General features: G+C 40.7%; 1 protein-coding gene across 1 annotated transcript in view; it reads right to left on the minus strand.

Annotated features, from left to right (window-relative positions):
* LOC113888429 (multidrug resistance-associated protein 4-like) overlaps window positions 1-25,669 on the minus strand; it is a 227,202-nt gene that overhangs the window by 158,271 nt on the left and 43,262 nt on the right. Inside the window, 4 exon segments of the mRNA XM_027535552.1 lie at window positions 5,841-6,032; window positions 7,581-7,670; window positions 11,368-11,469; window positions 23,396-23,645. Coding sequence (XP_027391353.1) covers window positions 5,841-6,032; window positions 7,581-7,670; window positions 11,368-11,469; window positions 23,396-23,645 — 634 coding nt within the window.

Here is a 25,669-nt window from a genome sequence, read left to right on the forward strand (position 1 = left end):
GTCCATCTTTGCATGAAATATTCCTTTGGTATCTCTAATTTTCTTGAAGTGATCTCTAGTCTTTCCCATTCTGTTGTTTTCCTCTATTTCTTTGCATTGATCACTGAAGAAAGCTTTCTTATCTCTCCTTGCTATTCTTTGGAACTCTGCATTCAAATAGGTATATCTTTCCTTTTCAGCTATTGAACAGAAGAGCTATAATCTGACCCAGCTCATGTCAGTTCAGAGACTTCTGCTGTTTCACATCATACTGCCTCTAGTTTCCATGCTTATCCATGGTGTTGTGCTGCCTCTCAATTGAGGAAGTTTAGAAGTAAGAACTTCTTAAAAAGTGAGCAATGGATGAAGGTGTAAGGGGGGCATGTAAACAGAGACCCTAACCAGGGTGTGTCTCTTTCTTCAACAGAAAAGCAAGGTCACGAAAGAAACAGGCACACCCTGGCTGCTTCTCTGGAATTTGATCTGGGTATCAGGAGCTGGATGTGATTAAGGTAAAGAGGAAATGCCTGAAATCTGTTTACGCCACACCCCACCTTCCATGGAATCTAGGGTTATGCAGAACCAGATCTGAACTTGAGCTGTAAACGCAGAGATGAGCTGTTTGACCCCTCAAGTATCAGTTTCTCCTACTATAAAATGAAGATAGGAACATCAAGGACACTCATAAAGAATTAATAAATCATGTGACCACGCAGAAGCCCGCCGGCTGCGACAGACCATGCATAAGCGTGCCGGCTGAGAAGGACCGCGCAGAAGCATGGCCGAGAGGAGCTACCCCTCGCCCAAGGTAAGGGGCCACAACCGAGAATGCCAGACTGCGACGGTGCAGGAGCAGCCAAGAGGAGCTACCCCACGTCCAAGGTCAAGGGCGGCAGCAGAGAGAAGCTACCACACGCCCGAGGTCAGGGGAAGCAGCAGAGAGGAGCAACCCCACATCCAAGGAACAGCAGCTGCACAGGCACAGGAGGGCCGAGAGGAGCTATTCCATGTTCAAGGTCAGGAGGGGTGGCTGTGAGGAGATACCCCTCATCCAAGGTAAGGGGCAGCAGTTGCACTTTGCTGGAGCAGCCATGAAGAGATACCCCATGACAAAGGTAAGAGAAACCCAAGTAAGACAGTAGGGTTATAAGAGGGCATCAGAGGGCAGACACACTGAAACCATAATCACAGAAAACTAGCAATCTGATCACACAGACCACAGCCTTGTATAACTCAATGAAAATAAGCCATGCCATGTGGGAGCATGCAAAATGGATGGGTCATGGTGGAGAGGTCTGATAGAATGTGGTCCACTGGAGAAGGGAATGGCAAACCATTTCAGTATACTTGCCTTGAGAACCCCATGAACAGTATGAAAAGGCAAAATGATAGGATACTGAAAGAGAAACTCCCCAGGTTGGTAAGTGCCCAATATGCTATTGGAGATCAGTAGAGAAATAACTCCAGAAAGAAAAAAGAGATGGAGCCAAGGCCAAAACAATACCCTGTTGTGGATGTGACTGGTGATAGAAGCAAGGTCCAATGCTGTAAAGAGCAATATTGCATAGAAACTTGGAATGTTAGGTCCATGAATCAAGGCAAATTGGAAGTAGTCAAACAGGAGATGGCAAGAGTGAACACTGACATTCTAGGAATCAGCAAACTAAAATGGACTGGAATGGGTGAATTTAACTCAGATGATCATTATATCTACTACTGTGGGCAGGAATCCCTTAGAAGAAATGGAGTAGCCATCATGGTCAACAAAAGAGTCCGAAATGCAGTACTTGGATGCAATCTCAAAAACAACAGAATGATCTCTGTTCATTTCTAAGGCAAACCATTAATATCATGGTAATCCAAGCCTATGCCCCAACCAGTAACGCTGAAGAAGCTGAAGTTGAATGGTTCTATGAAGACCTCCAAGATCTTTTAGAAATAACACACAAAAAAGATGTCCTATTCATTATAGGGGACTGGAATGCAAAAGTAAGAACTCAAGAAACACCTGGAATAACAGGCAAATGTGGAGTCTTGGAGTCTTGCAGTTTTGCCAATTTTGGAGTAATAGAGTTTTGCCAAGAGAACACACTGGGCATAGCAAACACCCTCTTCCAGCAACACAAGAGAAGACCCTACACATGGACATCACCAGATGGTCAACACCGAAATCAGATTGATTATATTCTTTGCAGCCAAAGATGGAGAAGCTCTATATAGTAAGCAAAAACAAGACCAGGAACTGACTGTGGCTCAGATCATGAACTCCTTATTGCCAAATTCAGACTTAAATTGAAGAAAGTAGGGAAAACCACTAGACCATTCAGGCATGACTTAAATCAAATCCCTTATGATTATACAGTGGAAGTGAGAAATAGATTTAAGGGACTAGATCTGATAGAGTGCCTGATGAACTATGGATGGAAGTTCGTGACATTGTACAGGAGACAGGGATCAAGACCATCCCCATGAAAAAGAAATGCAAAAAAGCAAAACGGCTGTCTGAGGAGACCTCACAAATAGCTGTGAAAAGAAAAGTGAAAAGCAAAGGAGAAAAGGAAAGATACAAGCATCTGAATGCAGAGTTCCAAAGAATAGCAAGGAGAGATAAGAAAGCCTTCTTCAGTGATCAATGCAAAGAAATAGGGGAAAACAACATAATGGGAAAGACTAGAGCTCTCTTCAAGAAAATTAGAGATACTAAGGGAACATTTCATGCAAAGATGGGCTTGATAAAGGAAAGAAATGGTATGGACCCAACAGAAGCAGAAGATATTAAGAAGAGGTGGCAAGAATACACAGAAGAACTGTACAAAAAAGATCTTCAGGACCAAGATAATCACAATGGTGTGATCACTCACCTAGAGCCAGACATCCTGGAATGTGAAGTCAGTGGGTCTTAGAAAGCATCATTATGAACAAAGCTAGAGGAGGTGTTGGACTTCCAGTTGAGCTATTTCAAATCCTAAAAGATGATGCTGTGAAATTGCTGCACTCAATATGCCAGAAAATTTGGAAAACTCAGCAGCAGCCACAGGACTGGAAAAGATCAGTTTTCATTCCAATACCAAAGAAAGGTAATGCCAAATAATGCTCAAACTACCATACAATTGCACTTATCTCACACGCTAGTAAAGTAATGCTTAAAATTCTCCAAGTCAGGCTTCAGCAATACGTGAACCGTGAACTTGCAGATGATTAAGGTGGTTTTAGAAAAGGCAGAGGAACCAGAGATAAAATTGCCAACATCTGCTGGATCATCGAAAAAGCAAGAGAGTTCCAGAAAAACATCCATTTCTGCTTTATTGACTATGCCAAAGCCTTTGACTGTGTGGATCACAATCAACTGTGGAAAATTCTACAAGAGGTGGGAATACCAGACCACCTGACCTGTCCCTTGAGAAACCTATATGCAGGTCAGGAAGCAACAGTTAGAACTGGACATGGAACAACAGACTGGTTCCAAATAGGAAAAGGAGTACGTCAAGGCCGTATATTGTCACCCTGCTTATTTGACTTATATGGAGTACATCATGAGAAACGCTGGGCTGGAAGAAGCACAAGCTGGAATCAAGATTGTTGGGAGAAATATCAATAACTTCAGATATGCAGATGATACCACCCTTATGGCAAAACGTGAAGAGGAACTCAAAAGCCTCTTGATGAAAGTGAAAGAGGAGAGTGAAAAAGTTGGCCTAAAGCTCAACATTCAGAAAACTAAGATCATGGCATCTTATGGCATTCCATCTCTCATTGCAAATAGATAGGGAAACAGTGCAAACCATGTCAGACTTTATTTTTGGAGGGGCTCCAAAATCACTGCAGATGGTGATTTCAGCCATGAATTAAAAGACGCTTACTCCTTGGAAAGAAAGTTATGTCCAACCTAGTTAGCTTGTTCAAAAGCAGAGACATTACTTTGCCAACAAAGGTCCGTCTAGTCAAGGCTATGGTTTTTCCAGTAGTCATGTATGGATGTGAGAGTTGGACTGTGAAGAAAGCTGCATGCTAAAGAATTGATGCTTTTGAACTGTGGTGTTGAAGAACATCCTTGAGAGTTACTTGGACTGCAAGGACATCCAGCCAGTCCATTCTAAAGAAGATCAGTCCTGGGTGTTCGTTGGAAGGACTGATGCTAAAGCTGAGACTCCAATACTTTGGCCACCTCATGCAAAGAATTAACTCATTGGAAAAGACTCTGATGCTGGGAGGGATTGGGGGCAGGAGGAGAAGGGGATGACAGAGGATGAGATGGCTGGATGGCAACACTGACTCGATGGACATGAGTTTGAGTAAACTCTGTGAGTTGGTGATGGACAGGGAGGCCTGGCGTGCTGCAAATCATGGGGTTGCAAAGAGTCGGACATGGCTGTGCAACTGAACTGAACTTAACTGTTTCCTGTTTATATGTGTGTATGCCCACGTATGATACAGATACAAAAATGATTTGCACATGAACTCTGAATAAATAGGAGCTATTGTCTCACTGTTTCACATTTGTTTCCCCTCTTCTTTTCTTACACAGTCTATGTACCATTTAATAAAAATCTAGTTCATTCCTAACTTCACATCATTTCTGCAAAAGCACAATCTCCCACTAACATGAGCCCAAGAGAAAGAAATAGCAGCCATTAAATGAATAATTCTGTTCTGTCCACATTATCATAAAATGCTGCTCACCTGATACAATCTATGGTGTTCAAGCCATTGTTTAAACAGAATTACTATTTCCTCACAAAGAGAGTTTGCAGCCTTTAACACCAAACCTTTAAAAGTCTGTCCCAGCTTTTGCCTCACAGTATAAAAGTATAGTCAGATGTCCAAATTGCCCTGAAGAGACTAGGAGGAGCCCTTTAAAACTGTTTTACACTGATGTTTATAACCCAAGAGAATAACAAACTATTTATCGGTATTTACAGTTTTCTTTTTTTCTGCCAAATTATATTCTATCAGATAAGTTTAGTTTTCCTCATTCATTCACTAATTTCATCTAAATCCTAATATAGAGTTAAACATTTCACTTTGCCATTTTCTGTGAAAATTGATGCCCTTTCTTGAAAACAATCTCTTCTCCAACAAAATGATGCAGTATTAAGGAGAAACATAAGTATTCTATTTTCTTTAAATAAGAAATTATAAATCAAAAATGAAGTAAAGAGGGAAACCTACAGACTGAAAGGGATCAAGGAGGCAACAACCAAGCACAATGGACAGACCTTGTGTGTAATCTGATTCCAACAACGGTGAACAAGATTTCTCAGTGAGATGTCTAACAACATGTAAACTCAGATTAGAAGGTTGATGACATTCAGGAATTTGGGTTTTTTTTCAGGTGAAATAATGTGGTGATTTTTTTCGAAAGAGAAAAGATTTTTTTTTCTCTGAGACAAAACTAATGAAATGTAGACAGATGAACTAATATAATGTCTAGGATCTGCTCCAGAATACTCTAGGTTGGGGGTGGGGCAGGCAGAGCACAGGGGTAGAGATGCACCAAGACCGGCCACCAGCTGATCCTGGCTGAAGCTGGGAGTGGTACAGGAGGATTCATTACACTGTGCTTGCTATTTTAGAAATTTCTATAATTGTTAAAAGTGAATGAAACTTCATAGAATGGACTGATCCCCTCAAGGTGAAAAAAAAAAAAAAAAGGCATTCGGTGAGTGTTATCACATCAGGATTAAAACAGCAATGTATATACCTGCATATTTACCCAGAAGACCAGTTTCAAATAATCAGCAACAATCAAAGATTTTTCAAATTAAAAAATAAAATAAAAACTCTCAACAAATCTTGTAGGTTAAACCAATATTATCATTATTTAAAATTCAAGTATATCCAACTTAGGAGTTATTACTCACCTCTTTCAAAGCACAAGCCTTTATTACTTTTTCATATTGTTCTTCTTCATATTTTTTCCCAAATAAAATGTTACTCCTCACAGTTCCTGAGAACACCCAAGGTTGCTGAGAAACATACATGATCCTCCCGTGCACATTGACCTGTCCCTGGCTCGGGGGCAGCTCCCCCAGCAGAGCATGTAACAGTGACGACTGAAACAGAGGGCAACACACACATGTGAACAGGCAGCACTCAGGATGGAACATGCCCCGCAGCACAGCCGACCCCACCCTGGCACTTGATACATGATAGAACGCTTGTGTTTAGAACAGGATAATGTATAGTTCTGGCAGTAGCAACCAAAAAGTTGGAAATAACAGTGTTGGTCAATGTAAACCCACAGTTGACAAGAAATACTAATAAAATGCTATAATAATCTAGTGTGCCCAAGAATTTCCCCCAAATGAAGCACTATACTCAACAAAGACTAAATAAGAATGTTTAACATTCTTAACTAGCAGAGCAGCACAGCAGGATGTGTATTTCTTGCATCTGATGCTTATGCAACTGTTCCTACATCTGGGTATACTTCACTTGACAAATGTGAAAGTCAAAATGAAGTCACTCAGTCGTGTCTGACCCTCAGCGACCCCATGGACTACAGCCCTCCAGGCCCCTCCGCCCATGGGATCCTCCAGGCAAGAGTACTGGAGTGGGGTGCCATTGCCTTCTCCATTCCAATGCACTTGACAAATACTTTTGCTTAAAAACTACATGTGAAAACCATATCCAAAGATGATTATTGAAAGAACTCTGAAGTGCACTGTGTCCAAAGAGCAAAAGTCCATCACAGAAGAAATCATCAACCTCTCATGTACACATTTATGTTTAGATTTCTGTATTTTGTTGTACAGAACACAAAAGACTAAGTGAATGTACATATGTCCTTCAAATCTTGTACACCACACAGATGTGGTGTGTCTGTGTCCCCACATCACAGTGCTAGCACACTGGGCTAAAATAATCTGCCTGCATATCTGTCTCACCCCAGAACCTGGTTGTCTCTGGATGGCAGAGGTGTCAGGGTCTCGCTCACATCTGTTTCTTTAGCTCCAGCACATGGTTGCACATTCACTACATGTGCACTGAGCGGATCAAGTCAAGTCATGTGAGAAAATGCTCAAAGCTTCCTGGAAGAGCCTTCACAACCTCCAGACTTCCTGGAGGTCACAAAAAGAAGTCCCCACTGTCTTATTCTGTCCTGAATAGATGTCACATAAATAATGTCCTTCACTGAGATGTCCAAACTTCCAACAAGCAGTTCCCAACTGTGCAACATGAAGCACCAAGAAGGAAAACACAGTGTGCATTTACCCAGATTTATGTGGCCGTGAAACCTTTTTGCAACACGAATGTCCCATGGAACACACCTAGAGGAAAGCGATTCTAGATTTGCCCAGTTCAAACTGTGTTATACATGGCTTTAGGCTCAACTCTTAAGAATTTTTAAAAATATTTATTTATTTATTTTTGGCTGTGTTGGGTCATAGTTGCAACACTTAAGATCTTTCATTGCAGCACACAGGCTTAGTTGCCCCGAGGCATGTGGGATCTTAGTTCCCCGACCGGGGATCCAACCCCTGTCTCCTGCATTGGAGGGAAGATTCTTAACCACTGGACCACCAGGGAAGTCCCTCAACTCTGAGAATTTAACAGGGGCTGTGGCGTTGCAGCAAGCTGAACAAAGTATCATGGCTTACCTTTCCTGCTCCCACAGGTCCAACCACAACTAACAGTTCACCAGGTCTGACAATAAACGAAAGGCCTTGTAGGGTTGGGGTTGCTGATTCCTGCAAATTAAAGTTTATAAAGATGTGCCCCTTTCAATAAAGTAACACACATTACTTTAGAAAGTGGAGAAAATAACAAAATAGTCATTGATATGCTAAACATAGCCCACATTTTTCTCCTTCCTATTTTAAGATAATGTGTTCTACAGGACTTTTCATCCAATCTTTTCTCTTCCAGGGTCTGAAGCAACTTCAGTTGCCTTTAGAAGGCTCCTTTTACCAGCTATCCATATGGACACAGTATTAGATAGCCACAGAATTTAGCAGTTGAAATGACAAGCTGAAATTTGAAATGCAAATTTTATGATGTATACCAAACATCATATTTTATAACTTATTAGAATAATATACTTAATAGAATAGTCAATATAGGAAGTTTTTAATCATTTATGTTTTCATTATGACCCTTGGTTTTAACTATTTCATTAATCTCCACGATGTGGCAGCTTAAGTACATGATGAGCCTTGCCCTCGACTAATAAATTGAAACCTCCACTATCTCTCCATTTTCATTTGATAAAGAATGAATCTCAGTAATGCTAAGGAAGCAGGTCACTTTGTTTGATGAAGTCTTTCTTGGCAAAGTAACTCTTAAAAATACCCGTCAAAGCTCTAACTTCACAAGAGCTCTAATTTAACACCAACAATGACAACAACAAAAATAGGGAATTAAGAAATTAATTATGACTTTGTGGGTCAGAGTGATAAGACCTCAATTTTAATATGTGTTACATGCGTTGGGGCCATAAAGTCCTTCTGCTGTAAGAAAGCAAAAAAACATGGAGGTACATGCAACAGCACACAATCCAGTGTGAGGGAGAAGTCATGGCAATTACAGGTCATATTCCTGAGAGACTTAAGGGTGTGTGTATGTCTTTACATGTTCTTAGTGTTGAGAAAATTGTCAGTAACTGATAATTTTTGTTTTTAAAGAGAGGTTACAGTTCATCAATAAAATGCCCAAAAAACTAAAAGTACAAAGCCTGGACAAACTATTGCGATAATCTTCAAAATGAAAAAATTTCTCTGGGAAGAAATGAATTATAAAACATTAACTTTTTTTTTTCTTTTTTTCCTTTTTTAGAATTTTTTGCCATGGGTTTACATGTGTCCTCCATCCTGAAACCCCCTCCAACCTCCCTCACCATCCCATCCTTCTGGGTTGTCCCAGTACACCTGCTTTGAATGCCCTGTTTCATGCATTGAACTTTGACTGGTCATCTATTTCACATATGGTAATATATATGTTTCAATACTATTCTCTCAAATCATCCCACCCTCACCTTCTCCCACAGAGTCCAAAAGTCTGTTTTTTATATCCGTGTCTCTTTTTCTGTCTTGCATATAAGGTCATCATTACCATCTTTCTAAATTCCACGTATATGCATTAATATACTGTATTGGTATTTTTCTTTCTGACTTACTTCACTCTGTATAATAGGCTCCCATTTCATCTGCCTCATTAGAACTGATTCAAATGTGTTCTTTTTAATAACTGAATAATATTCCATTGTGTATATGTACCACAACTTCTTTATCCCTTCATCTGTCAATCTAGGTTGCTTCCATGTCCTACCTATTGTAAACAGTGCTGCAATGAACAATGGGATACATGTATCATTTTCAATTTTGGTTTCCTCAGAATATATGCCTCAGAGTGGGATTGCTGGGTCATATGGCCAGTACTCTTGCCTGGAAACTCCCATGGACGGAGGAGCCTGGTGGCTGCAGTCCATGGGGTCGCAACGATCGGACACAACTGAGCGACTTCACTTTCACTTTTCACTTTCATGCATTGGAGAAGGAAATGGCAACCCATTCCAGTGTTCTTGCCTGGAGAATCCCAGGGTCTGGGGAGCCTGGTGGGCTGCCATCTATGGGGTTGCACAGAGTCGGACACGACTAGAGCGACTTAGCAGCAGCAGCAGCAGCATGGTGATTTTATTCCTAGCTTTTTAAGGAATCTCCATACCATCTTCCATAGTAGCTGTATCAATTTACATTCCCACCAATAGTGCAAGAGTGTTCCCTTTTCTACACATCCTCTCCAGCATTTACTGTTTGTAGAATTTTTGATGATGGCCATTCTGATCAGTGTGAGGTGATATCTCATTGTCATTTTGATTTGCATTTCTCTAAAAATGAGTGATGTTGAGCATGTTTTCATGTGTTTGTGAGCCATCTGTATGTCTTCTTTGGAGAAATGTTTGTTTAGGTCTTTTTTCCCACTCTTTGATTGGGTTGTTTGTTTTTCTGGCATTGAGTTGTATGAGCTGTTCAAATATTTTTGAAAATAATCCCTTGTCAGTTGTTTCATTTGCTATTATTTTCTCCCATTCTGAAGATTGTCTTTAAATCTTGCTTATAGTTTCCTTTGAAGTACACAAGCTTTTAAGTTTAATCAGGTCCCACTTGATTACTTTTGTTTTTATTTCTGTTACTCTAGGAGGTGGTCATAGAGGATCTTGCTTTGATTTATCTCATTGAGTGTTCTGCCTATGTTTTCCTCTAACAGTTTTATAGTTTCTGATCTTACATTTAGGTCTTTAGTCCATTTTGAGTTTATCTTTGTGTATGGTGTTAAGAAGTCTTATAATTTCATTTTTTTACAATGTAGCTGTCAAGTTTTCCCAGCACCCCTTATTGAAGAGGCTGTCTTTGCTGCATTATATATTCTTGCCTCCTTTGTCAAAAATAAAGTACCCATAGGTGCATGGGTTTATTTCTGGGCTTTCTATCTTGTTCCATTGGTCTATATTTCTGTTTTTGTTTCAGTACCATACTGTCTTGATGACTGTAGCTTTGCAGTATAATCTGAAATCAGGAAAGTTGATTCCTTCAGCTCCATTCTTCTTTCTCAGGACTGCTTTGGCTATTTGGGGTCTTTGTGTTTCCATAAAAATTGTGAAATTTTTGTTCTAGCTCCATGAAAAATGCCATTAGTAACTTGATAGGGATCACATTGAATCTTTGGTAGTATAGTCATTTTCACAATATTGATTCTTCCTACCCAGGAACATGGAATATCTCTTCATCTGTTTATGTTGTCTTAAACATAAACATACTAAAAAACATTCTAAAATATGTCTAAAACATTAACATACTAAAAGAATGACAATTATTTTTCATTACTAAAAAGGAGTCTTGGATATTATAGGAATACAAATCTATCAGTAAGAAGCTAGATTTTTAAACATGAGAAATTTTTTAAGCTTCTCCAGTCCTTTCTTGTCTGATACTGAGAGTTCTATTTTACTACTTTCACTCAGTTATGACAACAAAATAATGAGCCACATACATTCAGCTTCCTGTCCCCACACCTCACAGTTTCCCAGGGCCAGACACTGAGCACCCTCCCTGTTCAGGCTTCAGAATCTGGCATTGCTCTGCCATTTTGTCTCTCCAGTCCTGTAAATTCTAACATTACGAACATATGTACTTTAAGTTCAAGATGTGCTAATATGTTGAAAGCTCTCTTGAAAATGAAATAGACAACACGTCAAATGTCTTAGGCTGATTTTACACATAATCTTTGTTAGTTGCAAAAATATCTCTGATTTTGAGAATTTTTATAACATACTTTCAGTAAATGTGAAAGTCACATTTTATACCATGGGTAAAATCTCAAAATTTTCCAATAAATCTATGTTACAGTTATCTATTAGCAGTCATGATCTAGGAATGGAGGACTTATTACCTTATCCCAAAAAGCAGTAAAATCTTTCATGTGCACGATTGTTTTATCATCTGATGGCAGTTGAGTGGTGAGCTGTGATATCTCATCAAGTAAAAAAAAGTTCTACAGAAAAAGGAAAAACATAGACAATTTAGTCTGTGGGATGAAACACAAACAAAAATAATTGCTTCCTTGGAATTTGCAATAAAAATCTGTACAACCTATAAATTGTTTTGCCATTTGTACTTGAAGTGTTGGTTCACATCAGAACAAACCATTATATAGAATAATATACACTATTATTACAGCATATAGTATGTACATTCATAATATAGTACATATGGTATACATAGAGTTCTTTATATAAGGGAGTGTGTGTGTGTGTGTGTGTGTGTGTGTGTAATGTGTGTATATGCATGTGTATATATGATATAAATAGAGAGTGCCTGGCCCTGAGTCTGTCTGCAACTTTCTCAGCATTTCTCAGTGTACAAGTTTTTCCCTAAGTAGAAAATATAGCTCCAACATCCAACACATTTAGAACCTGAACATTTATATTGCTTTAGTCTTGTGTTACCAGAAATAAACATGGGAGCTGATAGGAAATTATTCCATACATATTTACTGAATCCCACTATGCACCAAGCATCATGTGACACTGCTAGGAACATAGAGAGGAAGGCCATTCCCAGGCCTTCTTCAATCCGGTGGCACAAGACAGGCTGGAAACACAAGACCTATAGCAGAGATGCTGAATGAAAACTCTGGCCCTGCCTGTTGTGGGTTGTGACCCTCATGTGAGCACTTAAGACCACTCTGCTTTGCTCATGTGTGTTAAATCAATATCACTGCTTTTCGTTAACTATCACTTGTTATCATTCTAAAAAGAAAATGTTCTTATTAAATTTCTACCTCTTAAAAGTACTTCACAAGCATCTTTTCACTGTCACTTATCGCTTCTCTTTAGCCAGTGCTTTCTCTCCAGCTCGACAGGAATGGCTGCATCTTCCACTTCTTGCTATTTTCACAGCACTTAGCAGTTTTTCAATGTGATTTAGCTGAATAAAACCAAGTCCTGTGAACCACTACAAAGCTAACATAAACATATACCAGAAAACTCTCTCTTGCCCTGCCAAATGTGAGATGTATTAATAACTCAATGAAAGAAACTACAGTGGTAGAGAAATTGAGTAAACAACTGAGACCACCTCCATTACCCACACCCCTAAGAACTATGAATGTGTGGCAGAGAATGCTGACTGTCCTCAAAATCTGCTCTCATTCTTCTATGGTAACAAACCCTGGATTTTGGCTGCACGTGGCAGTTTGGAAGGAGGGCCTCTCTCTCCAGCCTCACAAGCAGATAGGCACAGCCATGTGGCTAAAAGGTCAGTAGAGAGTGACAGCAACCAGGACCTTCCTCCACCCGACAGCCTGGGCCTTGGAGGCTGCCAGCGGGGTCAAGGTCACATGCAGTGGAGTAACATAATAAGATAGAAAGAATCTGGGTCCCAACACCACAGAGGTTCACACTAGCCATGGGACTTGTTATGGGGAGAGTTGTATCACCACAAAAAAAGATATGTCCTAACCCCAGTTAGCTCAAAATGTGACTCTATTTGGAAATAGGGTTGTTATAGGTGTAATCCATTAAGGTGAAATCACAGTGGAGTAGGGTGGGCCCTGAATCCAACATGATTAGTGCTCTTATAAGAAAAGAGGTGCAGAGACAGACACACTGGCGGAAAACAGGCAGTTGATGATGGAGACAGAGGCTGGAGTGATGGCACTTACAAGCCTAGGAAAAACAAGGTTTGTCTGAAACCATTTAAGTTAACAGAGCTGACAAAGGAGTCCCCCTTACAGGATTTTGAGGGATCATGGCCCTGCTGACACCTTGATTTCAGACTTTCAGCCTCCAGGTCTGTGAAACAATATACTTCTGTGATTTTAGGTCTTGTGGTTTTGTTACTTTGTAAAGGCAGCCCCAGGAAGAGAATATAGAGCCTTACAAGGACTCTTGCATGAGAGAAAAGCAAACTATCCTTGTAAGCAGCTTTAATATGGGCAATTCTAGGACCAAGAGGAAAACCAAATCCCTACCAACACAGGGGCAACTGATAAAAGCTTCTGGGGATGTTTGAGAAAGAAAACATTTGAATAGGAATCTACTCCCCTAAAATCATAAACATCCTTCAAGTCCTTGACATTCTCATCTATCACACCACAGAGCTACAAATGTGATTGCAATCTTCCTCTTCAAAAGAACAACTGGCAAAAACTGATCATGAAAACCTGCTTCTGTGCAGGAAAAAGAAAGCAGTACCCTTGCATTTCTCTCAAACACCAGTCAGGAGATTAGATCCTCTCATTTCCTCCTGCTCTCATCCAGACTCACTGCGAACCTAACATGGGGCACAGCTACCCCTCCCCACCCTGAGCCCATGTCCAGCAGAAGGCAGGATGGATGGACGGTGGCCTGAGGACTCCTCTGCAGGCTCTCAGTCACCACAGCCTGAGTTCTCTCTCCACATCACCTCTCCCATCATCAATCACATAGCAGCTCTTGTCTGTTCTGCCACAGCTCATTCATCTCCCAATTTTCCTTTTCTCTTGAAGCAAAATAATTTCAGAGTCTAACTTACTATTAATCATTTCAAATACTGATACAATGTTCTTGGGTTTTTTCCCTAGTTCTTTCCCTGGCCCTCCCCAACAGCACTCCTTCCTGATCTCTTTACAACACCTCTGAGAATGTCCACCATACTTAATATCCCCCAGTGATCCATAAGCACCTAAGTCCACACTCTCCAGGTGGCCTCTGCCTGGACACCCTGAGTACTAACCCACCCACCCTTCCAGTCCATCTCAAAAGCTAATCCTCCTGGGAACCTGTCAGGACATCACCAGCTGGCACTGTCCTCCCTACCCCTGAATCCCATGAGGGATTCTCCTATATGTCACACAGGAGATATAGACACTACATCACTCACACACTTACAGACACTAGTTCCAACTCCAACAGAGACCAAGCCTTGTACAGAGTCAGCAAATCATGGGTAAGGGAAGGAATAGATTACAGGGCTCTTCAAATCCATCCAACCTGCATTGCTACAGCTTTACATAGACTGAGCTAACACAACAACAAACAAAAAGTTGTATGCATATATTGTACATCTTGTCTAGACAGAATCAAATGCCATTTCAGCTTAAATATATTACCAAGACAAAAACTCAATATTCAGTGGGTGCATGTGTTCGGTTCAGTCACTCTGTCATGTCTGACTCTTTGCGACCCCATGGACTACAGCATGCCAGGCTTCCCTGTCCATCACCAATTCCTGGAGCTTGCTCAAACTCATGTCCATCAAGTCGGTGATACCAGACACCATCAGTGTGTACATAGTAGGAGAGAAATTCCCAACACTTCTCCACAAATAATAGATTTGAGTGAAGAAAGACGTCACAATCTTCCAGGGATTAAATGAGATTCCAACACATAACCAGCTTGTAAAGGTGTCAGAAGTGCTGGCTGGATTTTTTTCTAGGGCTCAGGCTGATTTAAAAAAAAAAAAAGCTGAAAATAAATTACAGATTATGTGCAGACCCAGAACAGATCGTGTGGGAAAATACCAAAGTCAGAACTTCAGCCAAAAAGATTGACTTCCTAGTGGCTGGTGGAGGAAAATCTAAGGAGTTTTATGAATAATATAACTTCAGATACACATTTTACTGGATGTGAAAGTCACTGAAGACTTATAGTGCTTTTGAGATATTTACAATACTATTGGAGTTATTCAAAGAAAAGAGATTCAGTCAATTTTCCTTATCAAAGTACTGTTTAGAATAGCCAGGACATGGAAGCAACTTAGATGTCCATCAGCAGATGAATGGATAAGAAAGCTATGGTACATATACACAATAGAGTATTACTCAGCCATTAAAAAGAATACATTTGAATCAGTTCTAATGAGGTGGATGAAACTGGAGCCTATTATACAGAGTGAAGTAAGCCAGAAAGAAAAACACCAATACAGTATACTAATGCATATATATGGAATTTAGAAAGATGGTAACAATAACCCTGTATATGAGACAGCAAAAGAGACACTGATGTATAGAACAGTCTTTTGGACTCTGTGGGAGAGGGCGAGGGTGGGATGATTTGGGAGAATAGCATTGAAACTTGTATAATATCATATATGAAACGAGTTGCCAGTCCAGGTTCGATGCATGATACTGGATGCTTGGGGCTGGTGCACTGGGACGACCCAGAGGGATGGTATGGGGAGGGAGGAGGGAGGAGGGTTCAGGATGGGGAACACATGTGTACCTGTGGTGGATTCATTTTGATATATGGCAAAACCAATACAATATTGTAAAGTTAAAAAATAAAATAAAATTTTTAAAAAGATAAATAAAAAATATAATTTAAAAAAAGATAAAATAGAGGGACTTCTGGGGCCTATAAACTCACAGTAAATCATTCATATTTTGTACATGGGAAAAATGACATAGAAAAGCACATGTAAACAAGAAGACACAACACTATGAAGACCATGTGTAGTTCTGCCCATGGGGATGGACCACCGCACCCCCTCCAAGGTGGGCAGAGGTAGTGGTTTTCCTTCCTGTGGCTGCCAGGCATGACCTGAGCAGATATCCTGGATGATGAACCACCTAGTCTGCTGAGCCCCAGGTTGCAGGAGGCTGTGGGGCAGCAGGGCTCAACACCACACTGTGTTCTAAACTCTGCATGCCCACCACACCTCCAGCCCATCTGTGGTCAAATCTTGCCCAGTTCTGACCACCTGGTCAGTAAACTCAGTTGACCTTTTCTTCCACTCCTGCAGCCCTTTTCACCTTCTAGTTGGGCATCATCACATCTAAGTGAGAGGCAGGGAAAGGAAGAAAATGATTATCCGATAATTGCTGCTACCTGTTAGAGAACAGCACAGGAGGTTGAATCCGGCCAGTGGCTGCTCAGGGAGGTGGGTCTTACAGCAAACACAGTATTTTAAAATGCTCTCAGAATCCAAAACTAAGTCCAGGCTAGTCATCTCCTCAGATTTGGTTATCTCTTAACATTCCTTATCATAGTGAATCCAGGTGATTTTACAGCCTGAAAAACCAAAGCAGCCTGACATCCACCTCTCCCTCCCTGCCCCTAATTCCCAACTCAAAATGTGCCCCTGAGTGGCTCTCAAATATTGCCAAGTCTCTCTATTTCACCCCAAACCAAACCACATCATCTCATCCCTGGACCATGTACTGCATTAGCCTCCTGACACCCTCATCTCCCTGCCTCTGCTCTGGGTCCCTACTCCACCTCACTGCCCTGTTCTCCAGGCTGCAGCCAGGCTGAGTTTTGAGATTATAAAAACCTTAATGTTTCCTGTAGTATCCTTCATGGTCCCCTGCTCAGGCCTCCAGCTCTCTACTCTGCAGCCTCAGACATTTCTGGCGCCTCAAATGCATGGATCCCCCTTCTTATCCTCAAAAAGCCTTTGTCACATGACCATCCCCAGGAAAATGCAAAGCTTCAGCTTCCCACTTCCCATACTCCCACACAGGGAATTCTCCAGATAACCTGCTTAGTCTTCCCTGCTCAAACTTCTCAGCACAACCTTCAAAACTACACCAGTGACTCTGACAAAGCACCTCATGGCCCCTCAGACTTTTCCTTCCAGGGACTATTGACACAGAAATGTACATCAAGTTTCACTGTTTGATTCTTTATTAACCTCCCACTTGGTGAAACATAAATTGCAGGTAGGAAGGACTTCTCTGCAGTTGCTTACCTGCCACTGTATATACTCATCTGCACCATACTCAAGGCTGCACCAGACTTGTTATTTTGTGGAATGATTGGATGAATAAATTCAAATTTGACCCCCAAAAGTCTAGCATAAATCAAGCAGCTTTTTCCTCTCAACTGATTTTATTTTTTAAAAGATTCTGTTATCTTTTGCATTTGCTAATGTACATTTTAGATTTCTTTCTACAAATAGGGCAATGTTTCCCAAATGTGATTTATTTTCAAGGATACAGGGACACTTACTAAAGACACAGGCAAATTGGACCCCAGCAAAGGAATAGTGAGTCAGAAACTCTAAGATGTGATCATTTAGTTTTAACAAGCACACCAGATTATTCTCATGAATTAAAGAACTACATTCTTTATAGGGTTGTAAAACTAAATGGGCTGAAGAAGTTTCTATTAATAGGATCTAAAAGAAAAAAAAAAGTACTTCCAAGATTATTTCAACACACCATGGAGCAGTTTCCAATGCAAACACTAACCTTCTCACCACTTTTATTCTCAGCTATTTGCCCTGACTTTACTGCAAACAACTACTGCCAACAGATCTCTACATTCTAGGACCACCTTCCCGCCATGAAGAGAAAATTTAGTGTCTTGCCCAAGTCAAAGGTGTGTCCTTAATCAGGACACAAAGCAGCCTGACAAAGTCAGCACCAGGAAAATTCAAAGTTCTCCCCAGGTCATAATGTTAATGTTACTGCACAAACCTACACAGGAAGGAGTCTCAGGCCTTAGACATTGAGTTCATTTTAGTAGAAAAGTAATAAAAAATCCACCCAAGTATTTGAGCACAATTTCCTGAAAACCTTCTGCAGGACCCCTTTCATGCTATACTCTTTGGTGAGTCACATCATCCATCACAGAATCAGAGTTATCACTGTCTCCACTACAACCATGTTTAATGGTTAGGTATTTGCAGGATCCCAGACATGATGGAGCTGGAAGGTCCCTTCAGTTGCACATTTTCAGAGCATCTGCTATTTGTGAGCACTACGAAGATGAAAGAGGCACTGTCTGTAAGAATTCTGGAGTTCAGGGAAGGAAAAAAAAAAATCCATGAACACATGCCTTAGTGAGGACAAAGTCACATCCAGGAGCTCAGAGGAAGATATGGGGATTCAAGAGGGTGTGATGGTTCATTTTATTAACCAGACACTTGGCAGATCAACCCCCATACACTTACTCAAACACCTATTACAGTGAAAGCAATTTTAGATGAGATTGACATTTAAATCAGTAGAGTCTGAGTAAATCAGATTATCCTCCATAATGTGGGTGGGTCTCATCCAATTAGTCAAAGGTCTTAAGAGAAACTAGACTGACCAACTCCAAAGAGGAGGGAATTCTGTCTCAAAAGCACCTTCAGACTATAGATTAATTTTAGCATAAAGTCTCATGGTATAAATCTTCTTTTATTTCATAATGGCCATCAAAACAGACTAATTTTGTTAAACAAGTAAGAGTGTTTCTAGTTTACTATAAGGCCCAGGAGCCAGGCCAGCAGGAGCTACATGAACACCTGGCTGTGCAGGGCACAGCTAGCTCCTCTCTTTAGAGAGCAGGTTCACCAATTTCAGTCAGGCTGGGTACACAGATGGATGCACAGAACAAGCAAGAGATTCAGACCTATTGCCCCTCTGGATTAGATTCAGCTCCCCTGATTTTAGACTCCCATCAAGACCCAATGTTATAGGGATGCCTAACTCCAATCTGCTCCCTCCTCTGCATTTCTCCAGCTTCTAGTGCAGACTGACCACCCTGGGCTTTTGTGGGGCCCCAGTCATTTTCTATAACTGTTGTCTCAGTCAACCCAGCATTTATTTGATACCCATGATGTGTCCAGCACGGGCCATGCACTACACTAAAGAACCACTAGAGACTGTCTGCTGTCAAGGGGCTCAGAACACTCCCAGAGAGTCAGCATCACCCCACCTGACATGAGGCTGGCTGTGCACACAGATGGAAACCCCAGATCAATGTGAACAAAAGTGCTGGGAGAGGGTTATGGGGCTGCTGGGGGCTCAGCAGTATTCACTTAAATCAAGGACAGAGGAGAAGGCAACCCAGGAGGATGAACAGAGTGAGCCAAGCTTCAAAGTGGGGATGAATGTGGCAGGTCACAGAGACAGGCCTTTTCCTCCTCCCCACCCCAATCCCATGCCAGAGAGGAGGGTCATGTGCTGAGAAACAGAGAAGCTAGTGGAGCCCAGAGTTTAAAACTTGATGCTTCAAGAACAGGGGCTTCAAAGGTCTTCAGAGTAAGAGGAGATGATAAAAACCATACTTAATTAAACTTATACGCAGAGTACATCATGAGAAACGCTGGACTGGAAGAAGCACAAGCTGGAATCAAGACTGCTGGGAGAAATATTAATAATCTCAGATATGCAGATAACACCATCCTTATGGCAGAAAGTGAAGAGGAACTCAAAAGCCTCTTGATGAAAGTGAAAGTGGAGAGTGAAAAAGTTGGCTTAAAGCTCAACATTCAGAAAATGAAGATCATGACATCTGGTCCCATCACTTCATGGGAAATAGATGGGGAAACAGTGGAAACAGTGTCAGACTTTATTTTGGGGGCTCCAAAATCACTGCAGATGGAGACTGCAGCCATGAAATTAAAAGACACTTACTCCTTGGAAGGAAAGTTATGACCAAACTAGATAGCATATTAAAAACCAGAGACATTACTTTGCCAACAAAGTTCCGTCTAGTCAAGGCTATGGTTTTTCCAGTGGTCATGTATGGATGTGAGAGTTGGACTGTGAAGAAAGCTGAGAGCCATTTTGAGTTTATTTTTGTGTAAGGTGTTAGAAAGTGTTCTAGTTTCACTCTTTTACAAGTGGTTGACCAGTTTTCCCAGCACCACTTGTTAAAGAGATTGTCTTTAATCCATTGTATATTCTTGCCTCCTTTGTCAAAGATAAGGTGTCCATAGGTGCGTGGATTTATCTCTGGGCTTTCTATTTTGTTCCATTGATCAATGTTTCTGTCTTTGTGCCAGTACCATACTGTCTTGATAACTGTGGCTTTGTAATAAAGATCTAAACGTAAGACCAGAAACTATAAAACTCCTAGAGGAGAACATAGGCAAAACACTCTCCGACATACATCACAGCAGGATCCTCTATGACCCACCTCCCAGAATATTGGAAATAAAAGCAAAAATAAACAAATGGGACCTAATTAAACTTAAAAGCTTCTGCACAACAAAGGAAACTATTAGCAAGGTGAAAAGGCAGCCTTCAGAATGGGAGAAAATAATAGCAAATGAAGCACTGGACAAACAACTAATCTCAAAAATATACAAGCAACTCCTACAGCTCAACTCCAGAAAAATAAATGACCCAATCAAAAAATGGGCCAAAGAACTAAATAGACATTTCTCCAAAGAAGACATACAGATGGCTAACAAACGCATGAAAAGATGCTCAACATCACTCATTATCAGAGAAATGCAAATCAAAACCACTATGAGGTACCATTTCACGCCAGTCAGAATGGCTGCGATCCAAAAGTCTACAAGCAATAAATGCTGGAGAGGGTGTGGAGAAAAGGGAACTCTCTTACACTGTTGGTGGGAATGTAAACTAGTACAGCCACTATGGAGAACAGTGTGGAGATTCCCTAAAAAACTGGAAATAGAACTGCCTTATGATCCAGCAATCCCACTGCTGGGCTTACACACTGAGGAAACCAGACGGGAAAGAGATATGTGTACCCCAATGTTCATCGCAGCACTGTTTCTAATAGCCAGGACATGGAAACAACCTAGATGTCCATCAGCAGATGAATGGATAAGAAAGCTGTAGTACATATACACAATGGAGTTTTACTCAGCCATTAAAAAGAATACATTTGAATCAGTTCTAATGAGATGGATGAAACTGGAACCTATTATACAGAGTGAAGTAAGCCAGAAAGAAAAACACCAATACAGTATACTAACGCATATATATGGAATTTAGAAAGATGGTAACAATAACCCTGTATACAAGACTGCAAAAGAGACACCAATGTATAGATAAGTCTTATGGACTCTGTGGGAGAGGGAGAGGGTGGGGAGATTTGGGAGAATAGCATTGAAACATGTATAATATCATGTATGAAACGAGTCGCCAGTCCAGGTTCGATACACGGTACTGGATGCTTGGGGCTGGTGCACTGGGATGACCCAGAGGGAGGGTAGGGGAGGGAGGAGGGAGGAGGTTTCAGGATGGGGGACGCGGGTATACCTGTGGCGGATTCATTTTGATATTTTGCAAAACTAATACAATTATGTAAAGTTTAAAAATAAAATAAAATTAAAAAGAAAAAAAAAAAGAAATGCAGTAAAAAAAAAAAAAAAAAAAAAAGCTGAGAGCTGAAGAATTGATGCATTTGAACTGTGGTGTAGGAGAAGACTCTTGAGAGTCCCTTGGACTGCAAGGAGATCCAACCAGTCCATTCTGAAGGACATCAGCCCTGGGTGTTCTTTGGAAGGCATGATGCTAAAGCTGAAACTCCAGTACTTTGGCCACCTCATGCGAAGAGTTGACTCATTGGAAAAGACTCTGATGCTGGGAGGGATTGGGGGCAGGAGGAAAAGGGGACGACAGAGGATGAAATGGCTGGATGGCATCACTGACTCGTTTGGCATGAGTCTGGGTGAACTCTGGGAGTTGGTGATGAACAGGGAGGCCTGGCATGCTGCAATTCATGGGGTTGCAAAGAGTGACTGAACTGAACTGAACTGAATGAGACAGTCCACATGACGAAAGGTATATAGAAAGCAATGTAACAGTGGTTAAGAAATCAGGCTGTGGTCACAATCTTAACTTCTGTCATTTGTAAGCTGTGTGAGGATGGATGAGTTATTCCAACTAATACATGAACCTATTTCCTTATCCGTAAAGCAGCGACACTAATGTTTACTCACTCAATTGTTTTTCAGATTAAATGACATGGCATGATGCATAAAGGGTTCAAGAGGGCCAAGACGGCAAGATCACTGGTAGCCACAATCAAAGATAGCAGCTGTGGCATCAGTAATAACAAAACCCCAATAGCACAATACACATATGAAGCTTCCATCTGGATGGGTTAATGTATCACTAAGAATGTCACTACAGTCCAAGAATATTCCTAAATGTCTTATTTCAAGATGTGAAAGCCATGAAAAAGGAATTTTTTAACAAGTAGAATGGACCAAGCCTTATAAGTATTGCTAGAAGCCCCCATCAGAAAGAATGACAAACTCAGGGGACCAGAACTGAACCCATATGACTGATGTGTTTTATGGGAAATGGTTTTTTATAGCATAGAAACTTCATCACACACACAAAAATGGCTTTTATGATGACCCAAAACTAAAATATAATCACATTGGAGAACTATCTAACTTCACTAGAGACCTATTGTTAGCAGCCCATCACTGTGGCGAGGTAGAAACAAATCAGATTTTTCATAAAGCCTAGACACTCAAGCTCATGCCCAGGCTGACTCACAAAACCAATTTATTTTAATTCTAGATTTATTCATAAAGACATGAATAACTGAGCACCTACCGTGTGCCAGGCCCTTGTTTTGGTGATGTAAATTATTTGCTCAGGGCAATTTAGGGACAGTCAGGAAAAAACCATAGTGGATATGGTGGGAATCTCAAATTTGAAGGAAAGAGTCCAGCTAGAGACGTGATTAAGCAGTAAGTGAAAAGAGGCAGAGAGGAAAAGGCAGATCCAAAAGGCAAGCTCAGAAATTAACAAGCAAACCACCTATGGAGGAAAGAAACCTTTCCCACAGAGAACTAAGTGACTCTTCCTGCCCAAGGAGCAAGGATCTCTAAGCAATCTTTTTCCCTCCCAGCCCAGAGAAGAATCCTGTTCACTCCAGAACTGTGCACACTCAGTATCTAGTCATTTGAGTTAGATACTTAGTTAGCACAGGAGAGGCAACCTGTTCACCTCTCTTGTCTTTAGACATATTAATCACCTTGAAGTCATCGCTTGTATGGAGAGAGTCCTGTACTGCTGCTACTGATGCCAATAAATGAGCAGGGAACGTATGATATTTATGATATACTCTATCAAAGAAGAGAGGGGAGTACATAAGAGAGTTTGGAATGACTACCAGCTTTAGCACTGAGAGAGCTAAACCTCATCTAACTGGCACACAGTCACACCAAATAAAAGAAGGCATTTTATGTAAAATATACCTACAACTTAAAAAAGTTATTTGTTCCCAAACCTTGATTCTTCGGATGCTAATGACGGCCTCTGACACCTTCTCGATGGCTATGGGGAAGTACAGGGTGCTTGTAAACCGCAGAGCCTCATACAGCGTCACCACCACAAACACTTGGCTGGCTGTAATCACCTTGTTGAGACCCACATTGGTGATGAAGGTGACGAAAATCATTATTTTGGTTACAGCAAAAAATGATGCCAAATTCATTCCTCTAAGGTAGGAACTATTCAGAATCTTGGAAATTTCCTTCCTGGAAAAGAGGACAGAAAATAGTTTTTAAAACAATCATTGACATTCAAGGCATGAATTTGAGTGCCCTGTGTGAGTGGCCCCTTTCAAGGGAGTGGACACAGTTAAACTATCCCTCACATCATGGAAACACTATACAGTGCACACCCTGGGGTCTGCCCCCAAACCAGGACCATACACTACATCACCACTTCACTCTTCCAACTAAAGGAAGACTTAGTGTCACACTTTTTAAAACATTTTGGATCAATGAGACTGGGTTTGAACATTCAGTCAACAAGTATTCATAACCACAAGTCCTGGGCAGGGCTCCTCACTGATGACAGAAAGCACTGTCCGTCCCCTCCAGGAGCTCATGAACTTGTGGGGGAAGAGAATAAGACATCTGAAAACTGTGACACACCAGACATTAGAAAAAGGCAGCCACACAGCCCCCACAGGAGCTCAGAGCAGAGTTGTGTAACACAGAGCAGTGGAGTGAGAGCAAGTTGCATAAATGTGGATCTTGAGAAGATAAGCTGGCATCAGGGTTGGCAGAGGCCAGAGAATAAGGAAGATGAGAGTGCATTCCCAGCAGAGGGAGGGCCCCCACAAAGGTGCAAAATAAGAAGTGAGAGAGACCTGCCAGAGAATTCTAAGTACTCTGTGCTGGAGTAAATCACTCATCAGATATTTAAATGAAAGATGGAAAAGTATTCTACAAAGAAAAAGCAAAGAAAACAACATAGTGTTTTCATGGCTCTGTTTGGAATGAATAATGATTCATAAAGTTTTTCTTGATACAGTTACATCCAGTCTCTAAAATCTCACCATTTGTACTACATCAAACTATAGTTTTAGTTTTAATGCCATCATTTCAAATACCAGTATCTTCTATGGATACGGAAATGGCAACCCACTTCAGTATTCTTGCCTGGAAAATCCCATGGACAGAGGAGCCTAGCAGGCTATACTATATGGGGTCATAAAGAGACAGACACAATTTAGAGACTAAATAATGACAACAAGCCCATCCTGTACCCTGCATTGACAATAGGCAAAAGCCACCTGCTTCAAAGAAGAGAGAAAACCAGCTTCTGCCCAGGATCCTGAAATTGTAAAAAAAAAAAAAAAAAAAAAAAGGACATCAGCTGGGGCAGAGAGAGGAAATTCCTCACACAAAAACTCCACCAATATAGGACAGAAAGACAGAAAATCCACTTGCTATCATCATCAGAAGAAAAGGCTTTGGACTTTTCAGCTAAAGACTGATTCCAGCAATTACATACTCTACTATCTGAAACATTTAACCGTCAACCATCATGTTTCTGTTTATGTTTCTATATTGGGTAAGAAAACAAAACTTACCTTGTGGAGTTCTTTTGTAATTGATTTCCATACGTGACAAAACTTTATAGAGAGTGAAAAAGCTAAAGAGTATTGTTAGGTAAAATTAAATATAAAAGACAGGAAAAAAATACTAACATCTTGAAATTACTGCTTTTGGGGGGTTTCTGGTACTAATAAATAATTGGAAATTCATTTCTATATAAGTAAGAAGCACATATAAATTTTTCCTTTAAGAAGACAGTAAGTGGGAGAGCATGTTAAAATGATGTCTCCCCTATTCTACTTAAACTTTCTGCCACATGTTGGGGGTGGAGTGCATAGAATTTAAATTCATTGTAATGTGAAAAACTTGGTAAGACTTCAAAATTCATTCAGAAAAGTCAACTGAAGTAATGTAGGTGAACCTAGAACCTGTTATACAGAGTGAGGTAAGTCAGAAAGAGAAAAGTGAATATTAACACATATATATCGAATCTAGAAAAATAGAACTGATGAACTTATTCACAGAGAATAAATGGAGACACAGATGCAGAGAACAATCTCAGAGACACAAAGCGGGAGGGAGAAGGTAGGACAAATTGAGAAAGTAGCATTGACATGTATATGCTATCATGTGTAAAACAGATAACTAGCAGGAAGCTGCTATACAACACAAGGAGTCTAGCCATATATACTGCTGCTAAGTTACTTCTATCA

Source organism: Bos indicus x Bos taurus, unplaced genomic scaffold (assembly GCF_003369695.1).
Source record: "Bos indicus x Bos taurus breed Angus x Brahman F1 hybrid unplaced genomic scaffold, Bos_hybrid_MaternalHap_v2.0 SuperScaffold_100126, whole genome shotgun sequence".
Classification (NCBI taxonomy): Eukaryota; Metazoa; Chordata; class Mammalia; order Artiodactyla; family Bovidae; genus Bos; species Bos indicus x Bos taurus.